Source organism: Pezoporus occidentalis, unplaced genomic scaffold, assembly GCF_034315485.1.
Source record: "Pezoporus occidentalis ecotype Australia unplaced genomic scaffold, CSIRO_AGI_Poc_V1 ctg25, whole genome shotgun sequence".
Classification (NCBI taxonomy): Eukaryota; Metazoa; Chordata; class Aves; order Psittaciformes; family Psittacidae; genus Pezoporus; species Pezoporus occidentalis.
Window position 1 is genome coordinate 1578328 of NW_026914394.1, and position 21669 is coordinate 1599996.

At 39.8% G+C, this 21669-nt stretch overlaps 1 protein-coding gene across 2 annotated transcripts; it reads right to left on the minus strand.

Moving 5' to 3' along the window:
* Positions 1 to 1321: 1321 nt before the first annotated feature.
* On the minus strand, positions 1322 to 21458 carry STIL (STIL centriolar assembly protein). Of its 2 annotated transcripts, none has more exons than XM_062623040.1 (16): positions 21206 to 21458; positions 20073 to 20180; positions 18439 to 18554; positions 18144 to 18328; positions 16923 to 17170; positions 16038 to 16121; positions 15827 to 15913; positions 14040 to 14187; positions 12762 to 12871; positions 11850 to 11964; positions 10036 to 11091; positions 8482 to 8647; positions 7501 to 7726; positions 5395 to 5587; positions 4522 to 4775; positions 1322 to 2844 (listed from the first exon to the last, which is right to left on the minus strand). In XM_062623040.1, exons 1-16 carry the CDS (start codon positions 21235 to 21237, stop codon positions 2022 to 2024), a joined length of 3951 nt encoding a protein of 1316 aa, XP_062479024.1. In that variant the 5' UTR covers positions 21238 to 21458; the 3' UTR covers positions 1322 to 2021. The 2 variants fall into 2 exon arrangements, with proteins under 2 accessions (XP_062479024.1, XP_062479022.1); XM_062623038.1 differs by having other exon boundaries at positions 11850 to 11985.
* Between the last annotated feature and the right edge of the window lie 211 nt (positions 21459 to 21669).

Below are 21669 nucleotides of genomic sequence, written 5' to 3' on the forward strand. Positions count from 1 at the left end.
CTGTCCAGGGCTGTGTGATTTGTGTAACTCAGTTTAACACCACACCCTCGTGCAAGTGGTTTGGCTTTTGTTCCCAAAGTGCTTCTAGCCCTCGAGCATTTGAAGAAAGTCTTTAAAATATGAACCAATGCGACTGTCATCTTCCTGTGTTTCCAGACGTTTTACAATAGGAAACAAAGAACAAAACCCTACAACAATAGCTCAGAGGTACCAATTGCCTCATTCATCTCACTGGAATGTTCAAAAACATTAACTGTTTTTTGACTGATTCAGCAGAAAAGGGGCTGCCAGATAATGAGCTTGTGCCTGATCCGGGGGAGAGTCAGGGACTGGGGGAGGTTTTATTTTGCAGCACAGCAAAGTAGCGCCTTTCCTGAAAGGAAACAAATACGCTTGTGGATAGAAGAGGCTGCGTGAGAGGAGAAACTCTGACACGGCTCGAAGGGAGCTGCTGCCTTCCTCTTTCTGCACTGGCTCTGACATAGCAAAGGGCTTATCTCACCCACAATTCTTAATCTACAAAGGCCCACAAGGGTGGTGGATGCTGGAAAAGACTCTCATGTCATTGTAATAAATTAATTAGCAATTAGTGCCCGCTCAACCACACCATGAGTGATCAGTGCAGTCGGTTGATCAGGAGTTTACCTCACGGTGTTTTCATCTCTAGTTTAACACTGCTAGAGCAGGAAAGACAAGGTCAGCACCGCAGGCTGAACTCCTGTTGAAACAATGCCATCAAAGGTTGAACAAACTCCCATTAAAAGCGTGCCAATGAGCTACAAGCCAGTGAGAAAACAGAGAGCTCCACCGTCATTCCACACTGTCCTCCTCTCAGGAATGGTGGGAACGGGAATGAATTGCCGCTTCCAGTGCTGCTGCCTCCTTTCCAAGCCCAAGAGGTCAGGATGGAGGATGCCACACTCACTCAGCCGTGTCCAGGCAGCACTGGCACGTTACTGTGCACCCAACAACACGGACTCGGCATCAAGACGCCTACTACAGCTACACACTGAACAAAGGTCCACATCTTAACAGAAATCAAATCATGAAATAACTGAATTCTTCTTAAGCCTGTGATGAAAATACCCCACCAGCTGATGGACAAGGGCTGTTTTGTCAATAGACTGTCACGCTCAATGAGCTTCTACTTCTATGTTCATACAGAACAGTGTAAACCTGTTATTTTTGCTTACCCCGGCCCCCAGTATTGGGACTCTTGAAGGGTTGAGTAGCAAGAGACATCCTCACACTTGCAGTTAGTTGCTCTAAACAACGGCTGGGAAGGGGCACATCTTAAATAAAGGCTACATCAGACACGTGATGATTTTTCTGTTCTGTTTAATGGAACCTTTGACTTTTATGATATGCACTTCTTAAATAAATAGAAAACACACATTCATTCAAGAAAAAAACAAGTAACAAAAAGGTTTTAAAAGTGCTCAGTTTTCCAATTCCCTTCCAAGGTTTCATGATACAGGGAGTTACATGTGCCATGTTGGCTGCACTCAAGATAATTTTCTGCGAAGTAAAGCCACAGTTAATCTTCCCTTCCCAACAGACACAACCTCCCCCCCCCAGTAATCCAACCATTTCAGCTGATTTCTAGAAGTTAGTGCTTTAGCTCAGGTAGCCCTGCTCTGCCTCACACAGTGGCAATGGCTCACATGGCACAAACATGTAAAAGTCAGTGTTTTAAAAGAGTCAACGGAAGAACACTTAAATAAGCATTGTTGTTAAAAGCAGGTTAAGAGAATATCTTGGGCTCAGGTTGATTTGCCTTTTAGATACTTTAAAATCACACCAAACTATAAACAAAAGTGCACACATACTGCAGTGCTGATCAGCACCTCCTCAGCCAGGCCCTCAATAGGTGGCTGTCCCCAGCCTGGGCTGAAAACGCTGTTCTGCAAGTCTGATATTGCTACCACAGAGTGACCTCTTCAAAGATAACTTAATCCTTGGTTTCCTGCAGTCTTTTAGGGAGAAATCCCTTCCAGAGTTGTAACCATCTCGGGGGACGTTCAGAACAACTTTGGCAATTTTCTGAGTTGTTTCACATCAAGAATGGTGCCAACAGAATTCATGCTGCTCAACTGGTTTAATGTTTCAAGGACTGGAGTATGCAGATTTCCGGGGAAGACCTGAGTATCTCCTTCGTCCTTCCTGCCAGGTTGTTCAGTGAATTCAACCCTCCCAGGTAACAATCTGGGTTTTGATTTTAAATCCTTTAAAATCTGAACTGAGTTCTCATCTGCTTGATCTGTTCTAGGAGGAAACATTTCATTTGTAATATTTTTTAATACAGGGCTGTTTAATGCTGGAGGAGAAGCACCAGCACTCAAGTCTCTGCTGTGACTTTTTAGATGAACTGGAAGCTTTTCATCAATTCTTCTGGATAATTCAGTCCGGTGTGTGAAGCCTTCCAACACACAGTTTTTGTCCAGTGTGCTTTCACTTTTGACAGTGGCAGAATTGCCATCTTGAACCTGCAGTTCCTCTTCGTCTTCACTACTGTCGTTGCCCTGTATCAGCCCATATCGCTTCATGTACTTCTTGGTTGCAAAAGACATATTGTTTGGTGAAATTAAGCTAAGACCCACCATGCTCTTGTCCACATTTGTATGCAAGATGTCCTGGAAAGAGAGATCTACAGGAGGGTTTTGGCCTGAGCGACTGAGGGATAATCGAGATAACTGATTCTCACTGAGATACTTGAGGGCTATAGCATTTGCTTCCATGCTCAGGTCAACAACATTAGGAGTTAAGCCACACATGCTGACATTGGCAAATGACATATAGTTTAGTCCAGGAACCACTGCTTCAGGACTTATGCAGGCTAAAATGCTGAAAGAAAGCATCAAAAAGTTAGTTTAGCATAACAGGAAAAACCTGCATTTCACAATATCATCTGATAATTTCTATTTGCTTGCTGAACCAATTACTCCTTCCTTCTGATCACCACAGCTTGATTCCTCAGTGCCCAGATCATATGTTCAGCAGCTCTCCAGCTACTTACACTGGCAATATCCAAACACCATGTTAGAGAATTGCTGATATTCCCTTCCGACTCAATACTACCTACAATCCTCTTATGAGGAAGAACCCGGCTCTAGTGGGTTTCAGAACTGACTTTGTTTTTAAAGTGGGTTTGTAAGCTCTTGGCCTGTTCTCACCAGTGAATGTGATATTATATGTCTCTGATCCTAAGACTCTAGAAGCTGCCATCTAACTCAAAATTTATAGATAGAAGATATAAGCCCAGTGGCAGAGACCAAGAACATCTCTTTCCCAATTCATGCCAATTCCATGACTTTTACAGGAACTCTGACATACTATCTATTTCCAGAAAACTGCAGGGTTCTAGATTTTGAAGGCATTCTTCAGTAAGAGAAATGTTCATTCATTCTGTGCTTGATAACACATAAGGTACACAAAAAACTGGTGTAAAGACTGAAAGAATAAGCTCTGGTACACTAGTAGTGGTTACAAACCAGTGCACTTAGTACATCTGTCTCATACTGGTTCATAAACACAAACTCCTCGTGTTGACTGTTAAGAGTCTTCCTATTTCACTGAGCACAGATCAGGAAGTTTGCTTAGGGAGAATAAATGGGATCAGATGAACAATCACTCCTTATGCTATGGAGTTGACTGTTGCTTCCTTCTCTGCTGAGCTGTAGAACTTTTCTCAGAAGTGCTTATCAGTCACGTGAATGGCAGAAGGAAGAATCCCACCCTGCCAGGTTGGAAGAGAAAACCCCAAGAATTCCAGTTCTGTCTTACAGGTTCACTTATTAGCATCCTATTGACATTAAAAGAATACTGACAGACTCTCCAGCCAGGAAGGTAGCCCAGAAATTCCAGAAAAATACCTGATGACATTCAAGTGAAAAGGAGATAAAAGAGCTTAGAAACTGTAGCCAGCCCATGCCTAAGCAGCTACATAAGTAAATTCCTGTGTCGCAAACATGCCCTTCAGAAATTACTTCTGCTCCTTCTATTTCATCAAGGCTATCTCACTCGTAATAACAAACAATTAGGAGAGAACCAGTTTTGATATATATATATATCAAAGCCATGATAATGATTTCACTTCTACTGGTAAAGTACAAGACAAAGGTTAAGTAGCAGTGACAAAATATACAGCTGCTTAACGTTCAGCCTCCCAAGTCCAGTGTTCCTCTGGAATATTTTGACATAGCCCAGAGGACTGAAATTACTCAAGCAGCTCTGGTATTATTCTAGGGAACTGTGTGCAATACTTTAAGAATCATCAGATGCTCTAAAAGCTAGAGCTACTTGTGTTATAGTTAAATAAACTGAGTTTAGCTAGCAGAGCTCTTAACCTTATCTGAAATACCCATAGCATGAGCCAGTGTTTCATCTTTGCAGGAAATGTGGATCAAGTTGCCAAACAAATCCCCAGTGGCAGTAAACACAGCCCCTTCTTGTTACTCCTTGAGCCAATCTTCATTTTTGGTTGCACCTACAAATTCCTACTCAAAACAATCAGTATTTTACCTGGCATTCTCCACTTTGTGGGTGTTTTTCTTCAATTTGCCAGGCGAGTCAATTGTCACTCCAAGACTCTTCAGCTGTTTCAGTGTGGCACTGATCACACTCTCTTTGTCCACCGCTTCCCTGTCAGTCTCTGAAGCCATTTCTGCTGTATCATCAATATCCTGATACTTAGGACCATCATCATTAACAAACCCTGATTTTACAGGCAAGTGATTTTGCTCTTCTGAGGACTTTAGCAGGTGGTTTACTTGGCCCTACAGGAAAAGGGAGCAGGAGAGAGACCACATGGGCAAAACCATCATGACATGCAGCTGTTAAAACCCAAAATCCTGGTGTATTCTTGTGCCACTTCAAACATAATTAGATGGGCTAACACCTCATTCTGACAAAGAAGCCAAATTCAGATTCAGTTCAGATGCAATCACATAAACTCACAGCAGCGTAAGCAAACACTACAATATCTTACATTTCAAGCTTTCACTAAGAGTCTGTCCTGAATACATATTCGTTCTGAATATCACATACTGATATTCAAGATTAAAGCCCTTTAATGGACTTGAAGGTAAAAAGCTGTGCTATTTTAAAGGGCACTAATTTGGGAAGTTAACTGACACTGTCTTTGAACTACAGACTTATCAGACAGTATTCCATGTATGCATGGAAGAATGATGTACAGAATAACCATTCATACCTTAAAAAAAAGAACAACCACAAACTTGGAACTTTTCCATAAATGTTAAGTTTCCATAAATGTAAAATGTGAACACCAACACCACATACAATTTCCATTCATGTGCTGTTTTGACTGCTTCACTCAGTGCAGATTATCATTAATTACAGGTACATGAATTACGTTACATGTACATGAATTACCAGTAAGTCCTGGTAAAGCTTCTGATCCTCTGATGGATTCCGAGGCAGCAACGAGGCGGGGGGCTCCGAGTTCTGCTCACTTGTTACCACCACGTGGTTGCTGGCTCCCTCTGTTGGTTCTTTCTGTAAAGACACGCTAATACTTTCTTCCACGGATGAACTCCGAACAAGTGCTTGGGGAACATTTCCATTTCTGAAAGAGAACACAGAAACGTCAAACTATTTCCTTGAAACAGAAGAAGCACTACGTGTACCTTATCTTTTCATGAAGAGGAGAAAAACTGAGTACTGGAAACATCCTAAGGTTTCTTGGTTTGTCTGCTGCTTGAGGCTTTGCTCCTTTTCTGCAGTCAGACTTTCTGCAGAGGACTGAAGAAATACACCTTGCAGAATGAAACTACAACAGTCTGACTAGCTTTTCAAAAGGTGATTTGAAAATGGCAATGGCTCCTTTGGACTAGGCAAAACTCAATGACACTCTACAACTAAAGCTTAGAGCAGATGAAATTGAAGTTATTAACAAGTTAGGAGTTTGCCTCACGTTTTCAGCATTTTTATGGACACTTAAAAGCCTTTAGCAATAAGTATCTTCCACATATTCTGAAACCTTTTTTTTTACCAAGGTAACTGATAACAAGATTACCGTGGCAGCTTAAAAGCACCTTAAAAACTTCTCAAAGACACTGCTACAAGTACCCATATGCACCGTGCACACTGAGTATCGTGAACTGAGAACAAACATGTAGCTGAAATATTTCTCCACAGCAGATGTGAAAGAGGAACCATAATCTATCCTGAAATTTCCAGATAAAAAGGATAAATATTGTAGACTGAGTTACAATGTGATGCTCTACATCCTCTTCAGATAGCTGGTGTGTACATTGCAACAGTCATTTGAGACCAGACATATCAATAGTACTATCATCCCGAAGCAGATCTTTAAGCAGCCCTCCTCCCCCTTCCTGTTCCTCCTGAGGAGACAAGTGTAAGATAAGGGAATTTCAGAACTCAACTGATCAATTGCCTGTGTTGAAAGCGATAAGATTTAAATCACGTGACGTACTAGATAGTCAATGTAGGTTATCAGTTACTGTTACACTAGCAATTATTCATCGTTCCCAAAAACGTTCCCCTCCTCCTCAAAGAAATCTGGGTGATGATCTACGCTCTTACTATTAGATACTTCTACAGCTATTTTACAGGTTTATGAATACAAGTTGAAGAGAACCTTACAATGGCATCTCTCCCCAGTACAATGTTCAAAAGACTGATTTGAATCAGTAACATTTACAGTAGCAGTATATGTTTGCAGATAATGCTTTAATCAAGGACTATGAATATTCAAGTTATAGCTTAATTACAGCCTCTTTTCCAACATGATTACTTTAGAAACCTAACTTAAACTGGAAGGGTATTCCCCCTCCTTTGGCTTTTCATACTTAGAGACTATTGGATGATTAGAAGTCCTAATTGTGGAGCTATTCCCTTTGTAAAAATATCATCCATATAAATAATTAAAAATATGTTTAAAATCACTTCCCAAATTAGTCTGAGATTAGGCACTGCGCTATGAAGAATCTGAGCTTACAAATAATTAAATTAACAGTAGTGAAGTTGGCACCTGCATTCACCACACACAAAGTAATTAGGTGTAAAATGCAGAGAAATTCAGGGCGTAATCATAAATCCCTCATCCTAAACCCTTCAGAACTGAAAGGGTTCTGAATACTGACAGGGAAAAGCCACTGTAGGAAAACAACTGACTACAGCAGCATCCCCTTCCCCCCACCCCATGGGATGTAAGGTAAGAAAGGGAATGCTGCCAGGACTGTACATGCTTTTCCAAGTTAAAGGCTTTTGCCATCAGCTGCTGCTGATAGGTAGGCTAGCTAAACCTGCATGACTGATAAATGCAGACTCTAAAGGCAGCTGTTTTTTGGGTGAGCTGTACAATTCAGAGCATAATTAAAAAACAAAGAAGGGAAAGAACACAACAGCCAAAATCAGGTGACTGTATAATTCCTGGAAAAAATACTTCTGAAAGTAGTAACTTGTGAAAGGCAGTTCAGTTTATTATGTGAACACAAGGTATTTCAGGTTACTTACTGGAGAATGTGCTGATTAGTTCCTTCTTCCACAAGGTGAACACTGTCTACAAAGCTGGGCATGTCAACCACCTTTAAGGAAGAAGCAATACTTGTATTACTTGCATCTTGTTCAGCATTAATTGAAATGCTTATGTCTTCCTTAGAAATCTCTTCATCCTCTTTTTTCCCTTGTGGTGTGGAGTCGTCTTGTTTTTCTGAGGCTGTATTCCAAAATAAGCTAGCACCTAGAAGAGAAAATTACGTATTTAAAGGAAACTCATGACTATCTTCTGAGACTCTTTGCCTTTGTAAAGCTAAAGGAATCATTTTCTTCACATTCAGGATTTTTCACCAGTGTAAAAGTGATTTAGGGTTTAGAACAGCTAAGAGTTGCCAAAACATCATTCAAGTCTTAGTTTCTTCCAAGGCATCCTTGATGAAAATAAACAGTTGTATTAAAGCATGTTAATGCATTGACTTTCAGCCAGTTTGAAAATTTTCTCTAGACTAACCACAATATTTCCATGGATTTAACAGGAACCAAAACATTAATATGTAACTTCACAGACACAGCTGCATAACTGGCTAAAATTAAACCAAATACAGTCTCTGTGCATGTAAATGACTTACAAAAAACTTCAATAATATATTTAATAAAACACCAGATGGGAGAGAAGCTATTACTTTTCACAGCAGTTTATTAATTCAAAAAGAGATCTATTTTTTCTTTCAATATGTCAAATTTAAAGTAGAAGACTAGAGCTATTGGGAAAATACTTCTTCCAGTGATGGCAATCACTGCTATTGCGGAGTCCAGAGGAAAAAAAAATAACTTCATCCTAAACTTGCAAATAACACCTCAAGAACTAAGCTGGTTCCTGTACCTGGTGGATGCTTGTGTACATTCAGCATTCCTGAAAAACATTCTCTCTATGCCCAAATGTAACTCAAACATCCAGAAAAAGTGATGCTAGTCTATTTTTACAGACTAAAGCATTACCTGTGCTTACAGCCACGCTCACACTTCTCCTCATGTGTGGGCCAGATGAGGATGGTGTTTCCATAGAAACAACATCCCCCTGCTTCTCAGGCTGCAGAGCATGGCCAGTTGCAGCTGGATCCAAGGAACAAGCCTGATGAGCCTGAGCTTCCAGTAAGCGTTGGATCTGTAACAGTTATCAGCATGTTACAATTTGTACAACAAAATATAAAGTATAACAGGCAGAAACGAATTACTAAATTGGGCTCCTCCAAGATCTGGAGTCAAATCCAGGCTGCATTGCCACAGAAGCCTGATAACCTTCCAGTTCTCAGCAGTGCATGCAGCGTAAATCAAAACATCAATTTTGATGCTGGCAGAGCTAGCAAAGAAGAGGTTCTAAGCAAGCTGGCAGAACTACACCAAGACAACCTGAGCAAAACCTATTTGCACTGCATTTGTTGGAAATATTCTCTGTCCCTTTCATTCATACACAAAGCCTATTACCTACTTAACAGCCAAGCATTTATATGCCAACTGCCCCTACATCATGCTAAACCAACTCTGTACTAATTATAAAAATAAGCACTTAAATGATAAAATTAAGTTTGCCCAGGCAATCTTCACTCAAGTATTTGCATCCACCCTGTTCTCAGATTAGTGCACAGCTCCATGGAGAAATGTAACAGTAAAGGCTGTATTTATGCAATAAGGAGAGGTTTCCCTCTCTCTTGCACAACCCATGATTTGAGAGCTTGATTTAACACACAGCAGTTATCTCTCAAGCCTATTTCAGTTGTAATTTTCTAGTTTAAGCAGGAAAAATATGTTTTGTAAGCAACTTTCCTATTCCTATCATTCATCACCAATTCATCATCAATTTCAACTCTAGCTCTTCAGCCCCAAATCAGACCCTGTAAAGTACAGAGCCAGCAGCATAGCACTCAAGAGGCCAGTTATTTAGAAGAAACTTCACCTGGTATCAAACCAGAACTGAGCAAGATGCTCAAAGCCAAATTTTCCAGTGCAGCAACAAACACCTGATGAATCCTGCTAGTCTGCTGCAAACAGAGAACCGAAGTTTTCAAAGCAATAGCTTCAACTGCTCAGGAAGTTACAGGCTTGAAGGTGAGCAAAGCAACACACAAGAACATCCTATGCTTCATCTGTATCCTTGCAATAATTCCAAAGGCTATAACCTATGCAGCGTTTTTTTTTTTTACATATATAAAAGTATACATATATATATAAAAGTATATATATAGAAAAGTATTTATACACAGGGCATATCAGTTTGCATTATAAAAGAGTCTGTTAAAAGGGAAACCTTTCTGTTTTGGAAATAGGATGAAAATAAATGTAAAATCTAATCAGGCAAGAGTCTAATAGTTTTCATTTAACCACACCAATTAGGAGAGCTAATCAAGACCCCTTCTATCCCCAAACTGCAGCTGGTATGACAGGCTCTCATGTTCCAACAGGGAGAGACAACAGTTAATTTAATTCCTTTGGCAGAGGAATTATCAAAGCATAAGCACTAAGAGGGCAGAGGAGAAAGCTGCTGTTTCCACAAACCTGAGCTTGAAGTAATTTGAGTTGTCTATCTTGTTCTGTAAGAACCCGGTATGCATCTGGAGATAATCCCATCATTCCATTATCTGATCCTGCTTTAGAAGCAGGCATGTGCAGGCACGGTGAGTGGGCTGCACAAAACTGTGGACTAGAAGGGCTTGCACTTGAAGGCAGTCTTATTCCAGGTGATAAGCTATTGTCGAGAGAACAGCTCCCCATTCTCCCATGGTATCTCATGCTTATAGGGCTGCTTGTGGTATATCCTGGATTGCAGCAAACATTTGGACAAATGATGTTTTGATGCAGCACTGTACATGGATTCTGCTGAGCCATCTCGGATTGGATTTCTGCTCCATGTTGGGGGCTCATTTTACCAATTCCTTGCCATGAGTTTATCGGGTGATACTGAGTGGGAGCAGGATACTGACAGGCACATGCACCGGCTGGACAGCAAGGTGGCACTTGAGCTGACACCTGCAGGTCTGGTGGTCTTCTGCAGATCTGTGGTGAAAACACGGAGTTGCAGGGGACTGGCTGCATAGCAGCAGGAAGCTGCTTAGAATTGGATATTGATGTTCTAATTGGAGGCTCTCCCTGCTGGGATACTCCACTGGGATTTAATACAAGTCTCTCTGATGGCTTTCTGGGGTGATGTGCAGATGTATCTGGGGAAGGCCCACTACAAGGGGTTGAAGGAGAAGATGACCCTGAACTTTTTCTTGATTGAGGGCAAGCTTTCTTAGGGTGAAAGGGTTGCTGTAGTAGAGCTTGCTTTCCTCTGGAAGGCCTTGAGGTTGGAATTTTCTGGTTTAAATGGTTTGGTAGTTGCCTTAAAGAGGCATCTCCCATATTAGCAGAAAAATTTTGCTTGTTTTCAGAGTGCTGGGTGGGGTAATATGTAGATTTCAAGCACCATTTCTTTTTAATAGGCTGATGTAGTGCTGTGGGTTGACTTTTAGCATTTGAAGTCCCCATAGGCTTAGACGACTGTCCTGATTCTACGAAACTCCCATCCAAAACAAGTGACAGTTCAGGAACTGAAGGAAAGATCCTGGTAACCTGAAGGGACAATTATACAAGCAAGTTTAAGGTCATTTTAAAATACTGTCTTTCATCTTTTCAGATGCAGAATTTCTTAGAAGAAAATGTTTCAATTTAAAAATCAATATATGACCACTACCAGCTCCAAATCAGCTACACACTGAATACTTCTCTGAAGATTGGAAAATCCAGATACAGAAAAAGCAGCAAGATCTCTAGGATCATTCTTAGACAAAATTACTGTCATGTGGCATAATAACCATGTCTATTAAATGAATGCTCCAGGTCATCCTGAAGGGCATTTCAGAGTATGTCTCCTTCCCCTTCGAGAAGCAGACTACATGTTCTCTCTTACTATTTTTAGACCCAGCAGATAGTTGTTTATTGTAAAATGTACTGTTGCACCTCTCACATCATTCTAGACCTATGCTGTTTGAGGGCTGCTATTTCATTGCATTTGTATATGCTGCAGTAAAAGAGGACAGACCAGCAGATCTTTACTTCATTTACCCAGAAGTACGCAAGAAAGAGTTTGCTGCCTCTATCTTTACCTCATATACCGCAGCTCTTCCATTTAATGGTAGCAAGATTCCCAGAGTAGAACCTACTTTTCTCTGTTTCCAAATCCTAGCATATACAGAAATTAAAGTGTCTGTAATTCTGAAAAAAGGCAGGTGGGACTCTTGGTCCACTTCTTCAACTCTGTTTCCTGTCCCCTTACAATGAGTGTTTCTGCTCTAAGCGTCACATTGAGATGATATCAATTATTTAGTTACCTGTTGACTCACTGGGTGAGGACTTGGAATTGGTCTGGGTGATAAATCCTCATCTTCTACACCAGAGTCATGATCGCTTGCTGACAACTTGCTGGGTGAACAGCCTTGGGAAGGACTACAACCAACATGAATCAAACTAAAAACATTTGCTTGTCAAATCTGGCAGCAGTAACATGAATCTTCACATTTTTCACTGTGCCATCTACAGCGCAGTATCAGCACCATTTTTTTAAGCAGTAGCTGCTACGCATCTCTCCTCCCTGGTTAGCTAGGGAGGGAGCAAACAGCTCTAAAAATGATAATACAAATGCTGCTTTTGGACAAAAAGAAACTAACCCACCCTCCCCTCACCCTCAGACATACACACCCTCTAAGTGACATCCTAAGAGCAAAGCACTGATTTATATGAGAAAGATCAGGACTGCTACAGTAAAGATCGTAACACTGTTTAAAGGATTATAAAGGCCATCTTATAGATAAAAAATTGCTGGATAAGTCAGGTTCTTAAAAAACCCTAAGTTTCAACCTATCCAGGTCTCCAGCTCTGAAAAGTGGGAAGGAAAAACAATTTTTTACCAACTTAAATTTGGAGATTTGCTTCAAACGGACAGATCTTTTAGAAAGCTTAATACAGTAAACTAAGCTCCATCAGTACAGAAGCCTTTTTAGAAACATCCACTGTACAAGTTAAAACCACCAGTATCAAGAGTAGAACTACAAATAGTTTCTTTTGGAATACAGTCAGCTTGACCATCTTACTTGAGGAATATTAACTCTAGGAATAAACAAAAGCACATACATAGATTTTAATGCGAGATCATTATTCACAGCTAAACTGACACTTGGCACAGGAGGTCAAAAACCCTCATTCAATAAATATTTTTGCATACATGTGACATCTAGAAGATTTACCTTCTGAGAGGAAGTTTCTTGCAAACTCTGCTGAAGAACTCAGTTTCTGCATTTTGGTTTTCTGCACTCAATTCAAACTGGATAGGGCTTTTGTCTGAAGGTTCGACATTCTGGAATGAAATTTTTTGTATGTGTGAAGCATGAAACTTTCAACCTTTAGCCACTGAAGTACTACTCCTAAAGAAACAGTTTTAAGGATGCTTGTATCTGATTACTTGCTGCTTGTCCTTGACTTTCAATTCTCAATTCTTTCACCACTACAAGGAGGCAGGCAACTTCCCTTCCTGTTTAACACTGTTCCCCCTGCTGTAAAGTAGTTGGCCTAATTATAGCCATGAACAGATGCTTCCTTGTGGTAACTGCCTAGATACTCTTCCACAAGCCTTCACCACTATAGGAAACAGCAACTGCTCCTTACACTGTTTCATGAACCACAGCTGGAGACAACAAAAGTGAGCCTCTGTTAAGAGGCCTGTCATCTTCAGGAAGCTAAGCTGTAGCTAGGGAAAAAAGTGGAAGGCAGCCTTGAACATGGACATTTAATTGGAAAGAGAAAAGTAAACATACAGGACACATGCTATACTAGCTGCTTCTCTGCCATTTATTGAGCAGATTACACGTCAGCTTCAGGTTCTGTACAAGCCTAAGAAAATATGTAAGGAACTGATATTTCATTGGATTTCCTCAAACCTGGTTAGTTATGTCTCAGACCCTGCATCAAACTCTTTCAAAGAGTTGCTTTGCACAAAGATGAAATTGTTCCTGCTTTCTTACCGTAGCACAAGAGATATGCAGATTAGTAAGCACTGAATTCCCTTTTGCATTCAACTTCAAGCAAAGTACAAGCACCAGCACCTAGCTCTGCCCCACAGAAAGCACTGATGGGCATCACCCACCACAGTTGTTTGATGTGTCCAGCACATACACAGCACACCAGATTAACAAATGCTATGGGAAATCAGAATCTCTGCTCATAAAGCCAAAAGGGCACTAAAAGAAGGAGCACCGAGTCCAAGACAGCACAGTACATTTTAAGAGACAGATTTTGGATTGCTATCAGAAAAGTGAGCAGTTGCTGACTTTTGAAGGTCATCTCTCAATCTGAGACATACACTGAATTTACAGTAATCACTGTAAAAAGGTAGCTTTATAGAGCTATGTCATTTTCAAACACTGCAGCTCCATTTGAGTTACATTGTAATGACTCTTGCTTTAAGTACTTAAACTAAAAGTCAAATTTGAAAGTACCACAATGTAGTAGGAAACCAAGCCACTTACTTTGAAGAGGTGTACTGTTTCATTGCAAGTTAAGATCTGAAACCCTAGTTCAGTCTGTCCACTGCATGGGATGCATTCATAAAACTCTGGTTCCTTGTGTGTCAACGAATAAAGCACAATAAGAAAACTCCCAGATTCTGAAAAAACCCTAAAATAGAAAAAAACCCACTTCTTAAAAAAAAACCTTAAGAAACAGGAAGAAGGCCCTTAGTTTCTCAATATACTGAGCAAACTATCACACCGTTTAGCAAACTGGTGAGTCACTGCACTTTGAGTGGTACTGAGCTATAAATAGAGCAGATGGATTCATGAGTGATGCCACATGCAAGTATCAAAGCAAAGTAGGGAAGTACGAATAATTAATCGACTTTCTAGCTCAAACCTCTAGGATCACTTAGTACTTTAAATGAATTCCTGGAAAACTTTAATCATAGCATAGAAGAAAGCATCAATAAAAATAATATTGTGGGGTTTTTTAATAATTCAATTGAAGATGTATTATAAAGGCACTTAAAAGTGTTTCAGCTATCCCTAAATATTAAAAACAAAATGGATCTGGAATTTTCTTTACTTTTTGTTTGGAAGAGAAATTATTATTTTTTTCTTACAGGTCGAGTGCAGTAACAACAGTCAACACGTAACACAAAACATCAAGGATAATGAAAATAATGTCCTTTTCCATGAAGCAGTAGTACTACTTTCAGAATAATTTTTATTTTTATAGCATTTGCAATACACTTATTTATAGAGCGGGGTTGATTGTTTTTCTTTTTAAATAAGATATATGATGGAGAAAGCAGGACAAACAAGGTATTTGAAAAATGTATTCACATACAACTTTAAAATGATACTTACAACTTCAAGAGTTAAAAACAAAATGATGCACAGATTAAGCAGTTAGTCTGCAGAGGTTAATTCTGTTTGCATGGTTCATCAACTCTGCCTAATCCACTTCCAAGATGAAATCAGTGAAAGTTAATGAGAGTCAAGCATCTAATAATCTAATTGGGCTCTTATCTGTATTTGGGCATATTTAAATTGTTAAGGGGAAAAAGTCATTTCTGTAATTACAGACACATCTGTTCACCAAATGTAGTTTTATTTCCGAATTTAAAAGCAAATGTGGTGAAGCAGAAGAAATATTTATGAATACAGCGTATTTAAAAGTTTAATTTGCCTGAAGAGCAGTTTTAAACTATAAATATCTGCACTCCCTCCCAGCTACAGTGCAAGTAGAACTTGACAAATCTTACAAGTGAAAAGATGTAGCGGACGAGGAATGATTATTTACCAACATCACAATGAAAATGAAAACAAAAATAATCAGAATGGAAAAGGAAAAAAAATGCAGGGTATTTAGCAGGAAGTCAAGACAGCATTAGCTGCAAATCAATATGCTTCAATGTGTTAGTCAGATACAACCAGAGAGTAAGCTTATGTCAAGGAGAAAACCCATAAGAAAAGTTCAAACCTGAAACACATCACTGTTTAAACTGCTGTTTCCTGCTTGCTGCTTCTTCATTAAAGTAAAATGCAGAGACTTTAATGATATTAATGTTCTGTGTTTGAGATATCAGCCCAGCTTTCTAACACTTCAGTCATAAAAAATTTGTGAGGCAGAAGTCAAAATCAGAAAGTACAAAGAAAACCGCCTTACCTCCCATATAACATAAATCACAGAATTCCCTTAAATATCTTTGAATGGAGCCCATGTTGCCATGCATTTCTGTGGAATGCATTTCTAGGCAGCCAATAGCTTCCTTGATTAATAGATAAAAGTGACTTACCTTTCCTGAATTGAAGAACTGAATAAATATCGCAAGCAACAGGCCCAGACTTGAGGACTACAGATATGGGTAACTCCACTAAGCCAACTAGAAGCAAGAAGAAATATCCAATTAGAGATAATTTCATTACCAAGTTTCCACTACATAGTCCCTCAAATAGATCTCAAATCAATATGTATATCAATCTGTAAAAACAGAGGCAAACACTTACATTCCAACTAATGGCAGAGCATAAGCCTTGGGATCAGACTCAAGCAGCAAAAGCAATTTTCGTGTCTGGTCCATAGTAAGGTAGCTGAAAGAAAGCAGAAGTTGGGGTTTCGTTTAGTATTATGGAAGGCAGTACTTCAGAAAGAAATCCTGAAAAGACAAATACATGTTTAGAAAACACTAAGAAAAAAGTTGGAAGGGGGAGAGAAAAATAATCAAACCCATCCTTCCTTCACACTTAAAGCAACTCCTCAGCTTTCCATCAATTTCCTGTGTATTAAAGAATTATCAAGGACACAATTTGCTTAGTATTATAGTATTCAAACAAATCCAGGAGTGCAAGTCATGTTAAATTTGAAGAGGAACTTTCAGAGAGGCATTCACAAAGTCTCTTTCCAAATAAAATAACATTCAGTTGCTTTAAATTATTTCCCTGGTCTCTCTTAACTTCACCCTATTAAGTTAGCTATCAGTCAGAAGGATGATTCCCCAATACCATCTTAAAAGCATGATCAACAGAAAAAGATGTTTCACATTCATCTGATTTTCATTCTAAGGCTAGCACTGATATTATTTAAGAAGCTGGCTGCTGTTTGTATTTATGGTGTTAACTAGAGGCATACCCCTATGCCCCAGCAAGAAGATGCTTCTACTGAAGTCAAAAGCAAGAACTCCTACTGAACCAGTTACGATTTTCACCCCACCTCATTTCTTGTTTCTAATCTTTAAAATCTTTTCCAAGTTCAAGAATTTATGTTATTTTTATGCCAGTTATTTCATAAAAAGCAAAGCACTGGCTGAGATCTTGCCTGCCTACCCACCTACTTTAGGAAATGCAATAAACTGCCAGGCAACTTTGATAGCTTTATCATCACTATTTACTCACCCACATTTACATGTTCCTTGAACTTGTGCAATGTTCATTGGACTGTTCAGATTTCTTGCTAGGGCTGTGGGAATGATTGGGACAGACTTCACAGGGGTGTATTCCAAGATATTTGCTGCAGTAATTGAAGCCCAGTAAAAATTAAAATGTAGATTATCCAGGTTTTCTGTGAAAATAATGTGAGCTCTCACAGTGAGCAGTTTAGAAAGGTCCAGTGATTCTTTATTGCACAGACTGTGCTGCAGACCCTAGGAATAGGGAAAACAGAAAAAAGGTAAATACACTACACTGTCTTCATATCACTACCATGATTCAAATTTTATACCAGGAACTCAAATAATTCACCATAGCTACTACTACAGCAGGAGGCACTGTATAGAAAGCCATTAACCCAGCTTTCCACAACTCATGGCTATAACGAATATAATCAATGATGTAAAATATACCTGAAATTAAGCTAGGCATACCTTAGCATCATTGTATGATATATTAAAAAATCTGGGGTTACTTACATTGTATGAAAATTAATAAAATAGTAAGTAACTAGAAGGCTCAGTGATCTAAGTTTTCTTACATTGAAGAAATTTCTGTTTTAACATTTGGATGTATCATCATGAGGAAGTTGAGATGTGAAGTAAGCATTATTTATATTGTAAAATACACACAACCACCACAGGCACGTATTTACAGGAATTCAAGGTGTATTTGCTAAATTAGATGCCTACAGCAGAGCACAGAAGTGTCAGGCACACATTTCAGTTATAAGTACTAACCTACATAGACTTTATGTGCTTTCTTGCAAGTCACTTGCCTAGCAATAGCTTACCTACAGTAATGTGAATACTGAAATTCATTCATGATAGATCTGAAAGAAAAAACCTGTTGTTTCTTGTTTAAATAAGTTGCAGTCACTGTTCTCTTGCTGGTTTTGGTGGTCAGACCAGCTGAAAAACTTTTGGTCAGTGAACAAGATTCTAGCCCAAGATTAAAGACTCTGTGAGCCGTGAAAAAGTAACTGATTTTAATAGTTTCTGATACACTTTTCAATGACTCTCAAGCAGGTCATTTCACATAGCCAACCTCATCATCTTGCTTCAGCCACAACTTTGCTGTGTTTGAAATTGATGGCACTTGGAAATCAAGCCCTGTGCATAGTCCAGTCATCTGCCTAGAAGACAGTCTATTGTTTAGGAGACCCAGAAGCTGCCAAGAGGTGCCTACCTGCAAAGCCAAGCTGATATCTTCAGCACCATGCACTATAATATCTGAAGAAGGTCCCCAGGCATTAACTGTACATGGAATCAAAAAGTCTCCAGGAAGAGATGCAGTTGGAATTTTGCCTGATCCACCAGCAACTTCTCGACCAGGATCAAAGCGGTCTATTGTTACCGTTATGCCTTCCCCATCTTTAAAATAAATAAATACATAAAATCAGAGTACAAAAGCAACTTGGGCTGCTTGATAACAACTGATTCAACCAACTGATATTGTCTGTCTACCTGACGTTTAAAGTTACCTTCATCTACTGCAAGAGTCCCAAGCAAAAAACAAGAAAATAATCTCTTTTCATTCTGCTTAGCATGGCGATAGGCAAGTCGCAAGGTTTTCTCCATCATAGATAACTTTGGGTTTCTAAAAAGAGACAATAAGCAAGCTTAAGACCCAAATCATATTTCATGCTTGTTTGAAGTATTTATTATATGGCAATAGCTTCCATGAGGGTTTTTTTGTCCTTAAGAAGAAAGTATACAGAAATATACCAAAGCCCTAAACAACAAAAAGGTAAGAATTAACAACATTGTATAAAACGTCAATGGAATTTCAGCTCCTGCTCTGTGCATCATCCCTACCATTCATGTTCAAGAAAGCCATATTTTAACCAGAGTAGCTCCACAGGATGCTCTGTAAGACCATCTCAGCAATATTTTGGCTTGACTGGTCCAGCAAACCAATAACAGAGGGGAAACAATATTTTCTATGGAGAATAAATAGCAAAGAGAAAAAAAAAAAAGCTCTTCCCTCTATGGAGAATGAGTAACAAGGAGAGGGAAAAGCTTTTTCTTCTGCTGGCCCACACAGTCACAAGAACTATAGATGAATTATTTTTATTGAAGTGAATTATTTTTATTGAAGGTGGGAAAAGTTAGGAACACTAAGAGCAAAACACAAAAGTGTCTGAAACTTAAAGACTAGAATTGGCCAAAAGGCTCAATTAATTTTGACACGATGTTCTCTCATTTTAGCACAACATGCTTAAAGCAGCAGCAGACTGGGCTCAAGTTCTGAATCTAGGGCAGTAAATACATCAACATCACTTTAGCCTGAGATAGCTTATCTGACTTTGACTTGGAAAGAGGTCAGACTTGAAAGTGAAGCTACTGGTTTATGCGAATACTGTGATGATGGCTCGTATCATACCCGATCAAGATGAACTAAAATGAAATGCCTCCATAAAAATAATTTATTTTAAACTTGGTTAAAACTTCGAGGTTTGAATATTAACTCAAAGAACATTATGTGGCAAGTACAAGTGGAGGCCCCTCTGACTTGCAAGGGTTGTCCACCCTTATATACACATATATGCATATACTTGCTCTTACAGTAAGATTTTTGTAACATCTGTATAAAATTACATTTAAATAATAAGGATCAATTTTTACCCTCCATTTGTTTTGCAAGTCAAATTTGGAATATCCTGCCCTAGAAATTCCCAAACTTTTGGCATTCTAAACGAGATTCCTGAAGCAAGCAAAATATTCAGTTTTAAGTTTTATTTGAAGCACCAATCTGTATCCAGTTTGTCAGAAATATTTGTTTCTCTGTAAATATTTAGAGACAAGCAAAAATGTGTTAAAGAAAATGACAAATATACAGTTACCTTTACACCTTTCCATATGAGAAGGAAACAAAGAGAAATTGTAACTTACTTTAGGATGAGGGACCTCAAACCCATTTGACTGTATTACAGCACAGAAAGAAACTCTCAAATCTTTCCAATTAAAATCCCTATATATTTATAATTCATAACCCAGTTGTTTCTTTTTCCTTTATGTCTTGTCACATACTAGGCTCAAAAGATAAATGAGGCTCTGAATTATGTAATTCTTGATTGATTTTAACCTTTAGCTGCTTAAAAAAAGGTATTCATACCTGTAATAGGTAATATGTGAGCCAATGACATCACCCATAGGGCCTGGGTCCCAAAGTGCACACTTTGACAGAGGGAAACTGAAAGGGACCATCCTTTCGGGAACAAATCTGGGAAGAAAACCACAGAGATAAGCAATGAAAACAGAATAAGCTTAGCACTTTCAAACACCACTTATAAGAAGGAACAAAGGAGTTACACTAAGAAAAACAACACATAGCATTCATAAGCTGTTGGTACTTTTTGTTTCAAGACCAGGCCAATGAAGCAGAAACTATCTTATGAAGATGTCAAGCATATGAACTACAGAATCAACACAAATCTTTTGTTTTCCACCTGACAGTTTCTTCATGGAATCTTACAAGATGTGTAGGCCAAAATACAAGTTTGCAGATAAAGCTCAAGAAGCTGCGCTGGTATAGTGTATGAAAGGAAAAGCTTAGCAGTGATTAAACTCCAATAGCACACTGAAAATCTTGATATAACAACAGCTTCCAAAAGCCCTGTTTTAGTCACTTTTTCAAGTCAGCATTCACTTCACTTCAGCTTTGAAGATTTCTGACAAAAAGCCTTAACTCAAGTAATACAGTGCAAAAATGGAAAAAAACACTTCAAAAAGGCCTGAAGAATTTAGCGTGTAGCCACATAAACCAATCTACACAAGTGAGATTATATTTTTAAGAGTTGCCTAAACTATGTTATGTAAAATGCAAAACATTTGATGGTCTACAACATTCAGCAAATATCTCAACACTTTTAAATCCGCAAGAACTTCCTTCGTAGCTAACTGAAACGTCAGGCTTTGCCAAGGTGCTCTTTGCATTTCCCCAAGTTCCCAGGAAAGAGCTCTGTTTTTAAGGCGGGGCCCTAAGCAACTCGTCTACCTTTCATGTAACCGTTAATTGATTCCCATTAGAAGCCAACACCCCTCAAAACAAGTCCCATTTAGCACGTTAAAAGGGCAAACGTTTTAAAGACCCCTTATTTTCACTAGTTTTCGGCTACCACGTATCAGAAACACGCCCCCAGAGCTCCTTATAACCACTCGCGGGGCGGCACAGGACCCAGCGTGTGCCACAACGGGCACCCCGTCGCCAGGAAGGGTACAGCGCACCCTCCCTCCCAGACCGGGTACCTCAGATCCAGGCTGGGAAGAACAGGGTCCATGCAGAGCGGCCGCACTCTGCCCCCTCCTCCTGTCCCTACCGCGGGGCGCCGGCGTGGGGCAGCGCCCAGCCGCGGGGCCTGCCCACAACAGCCCCCGCCTCAGCCGAGCACCAGAGGGGTCGTGCCAGCGTTCCCCGAGGGAAAGGGGGAGCGAGCAGTGACACCCCGACCCCAGGCCCCGCTACCGCCGCAGTCCCCGCAGAGAGGCTCCGGGAACCGCCTACGTTCCCGCCCGACTCGGGCGCCTTCAGGCACCACGACCGACCCCTCACTCGCCGAGGCCCGCCAGCCAATCAGAAAACACAACCGGCTGCGCTCCCGCCCCCTACTGCCTGCTTCCACCCAATCGACGCACGGCGTGGGAGGGAAACAGCTCGGCTTAACCAATCAGAACGCAAGCTGGGGGGGAAACAACCGCCAGCGCGCGAGCAA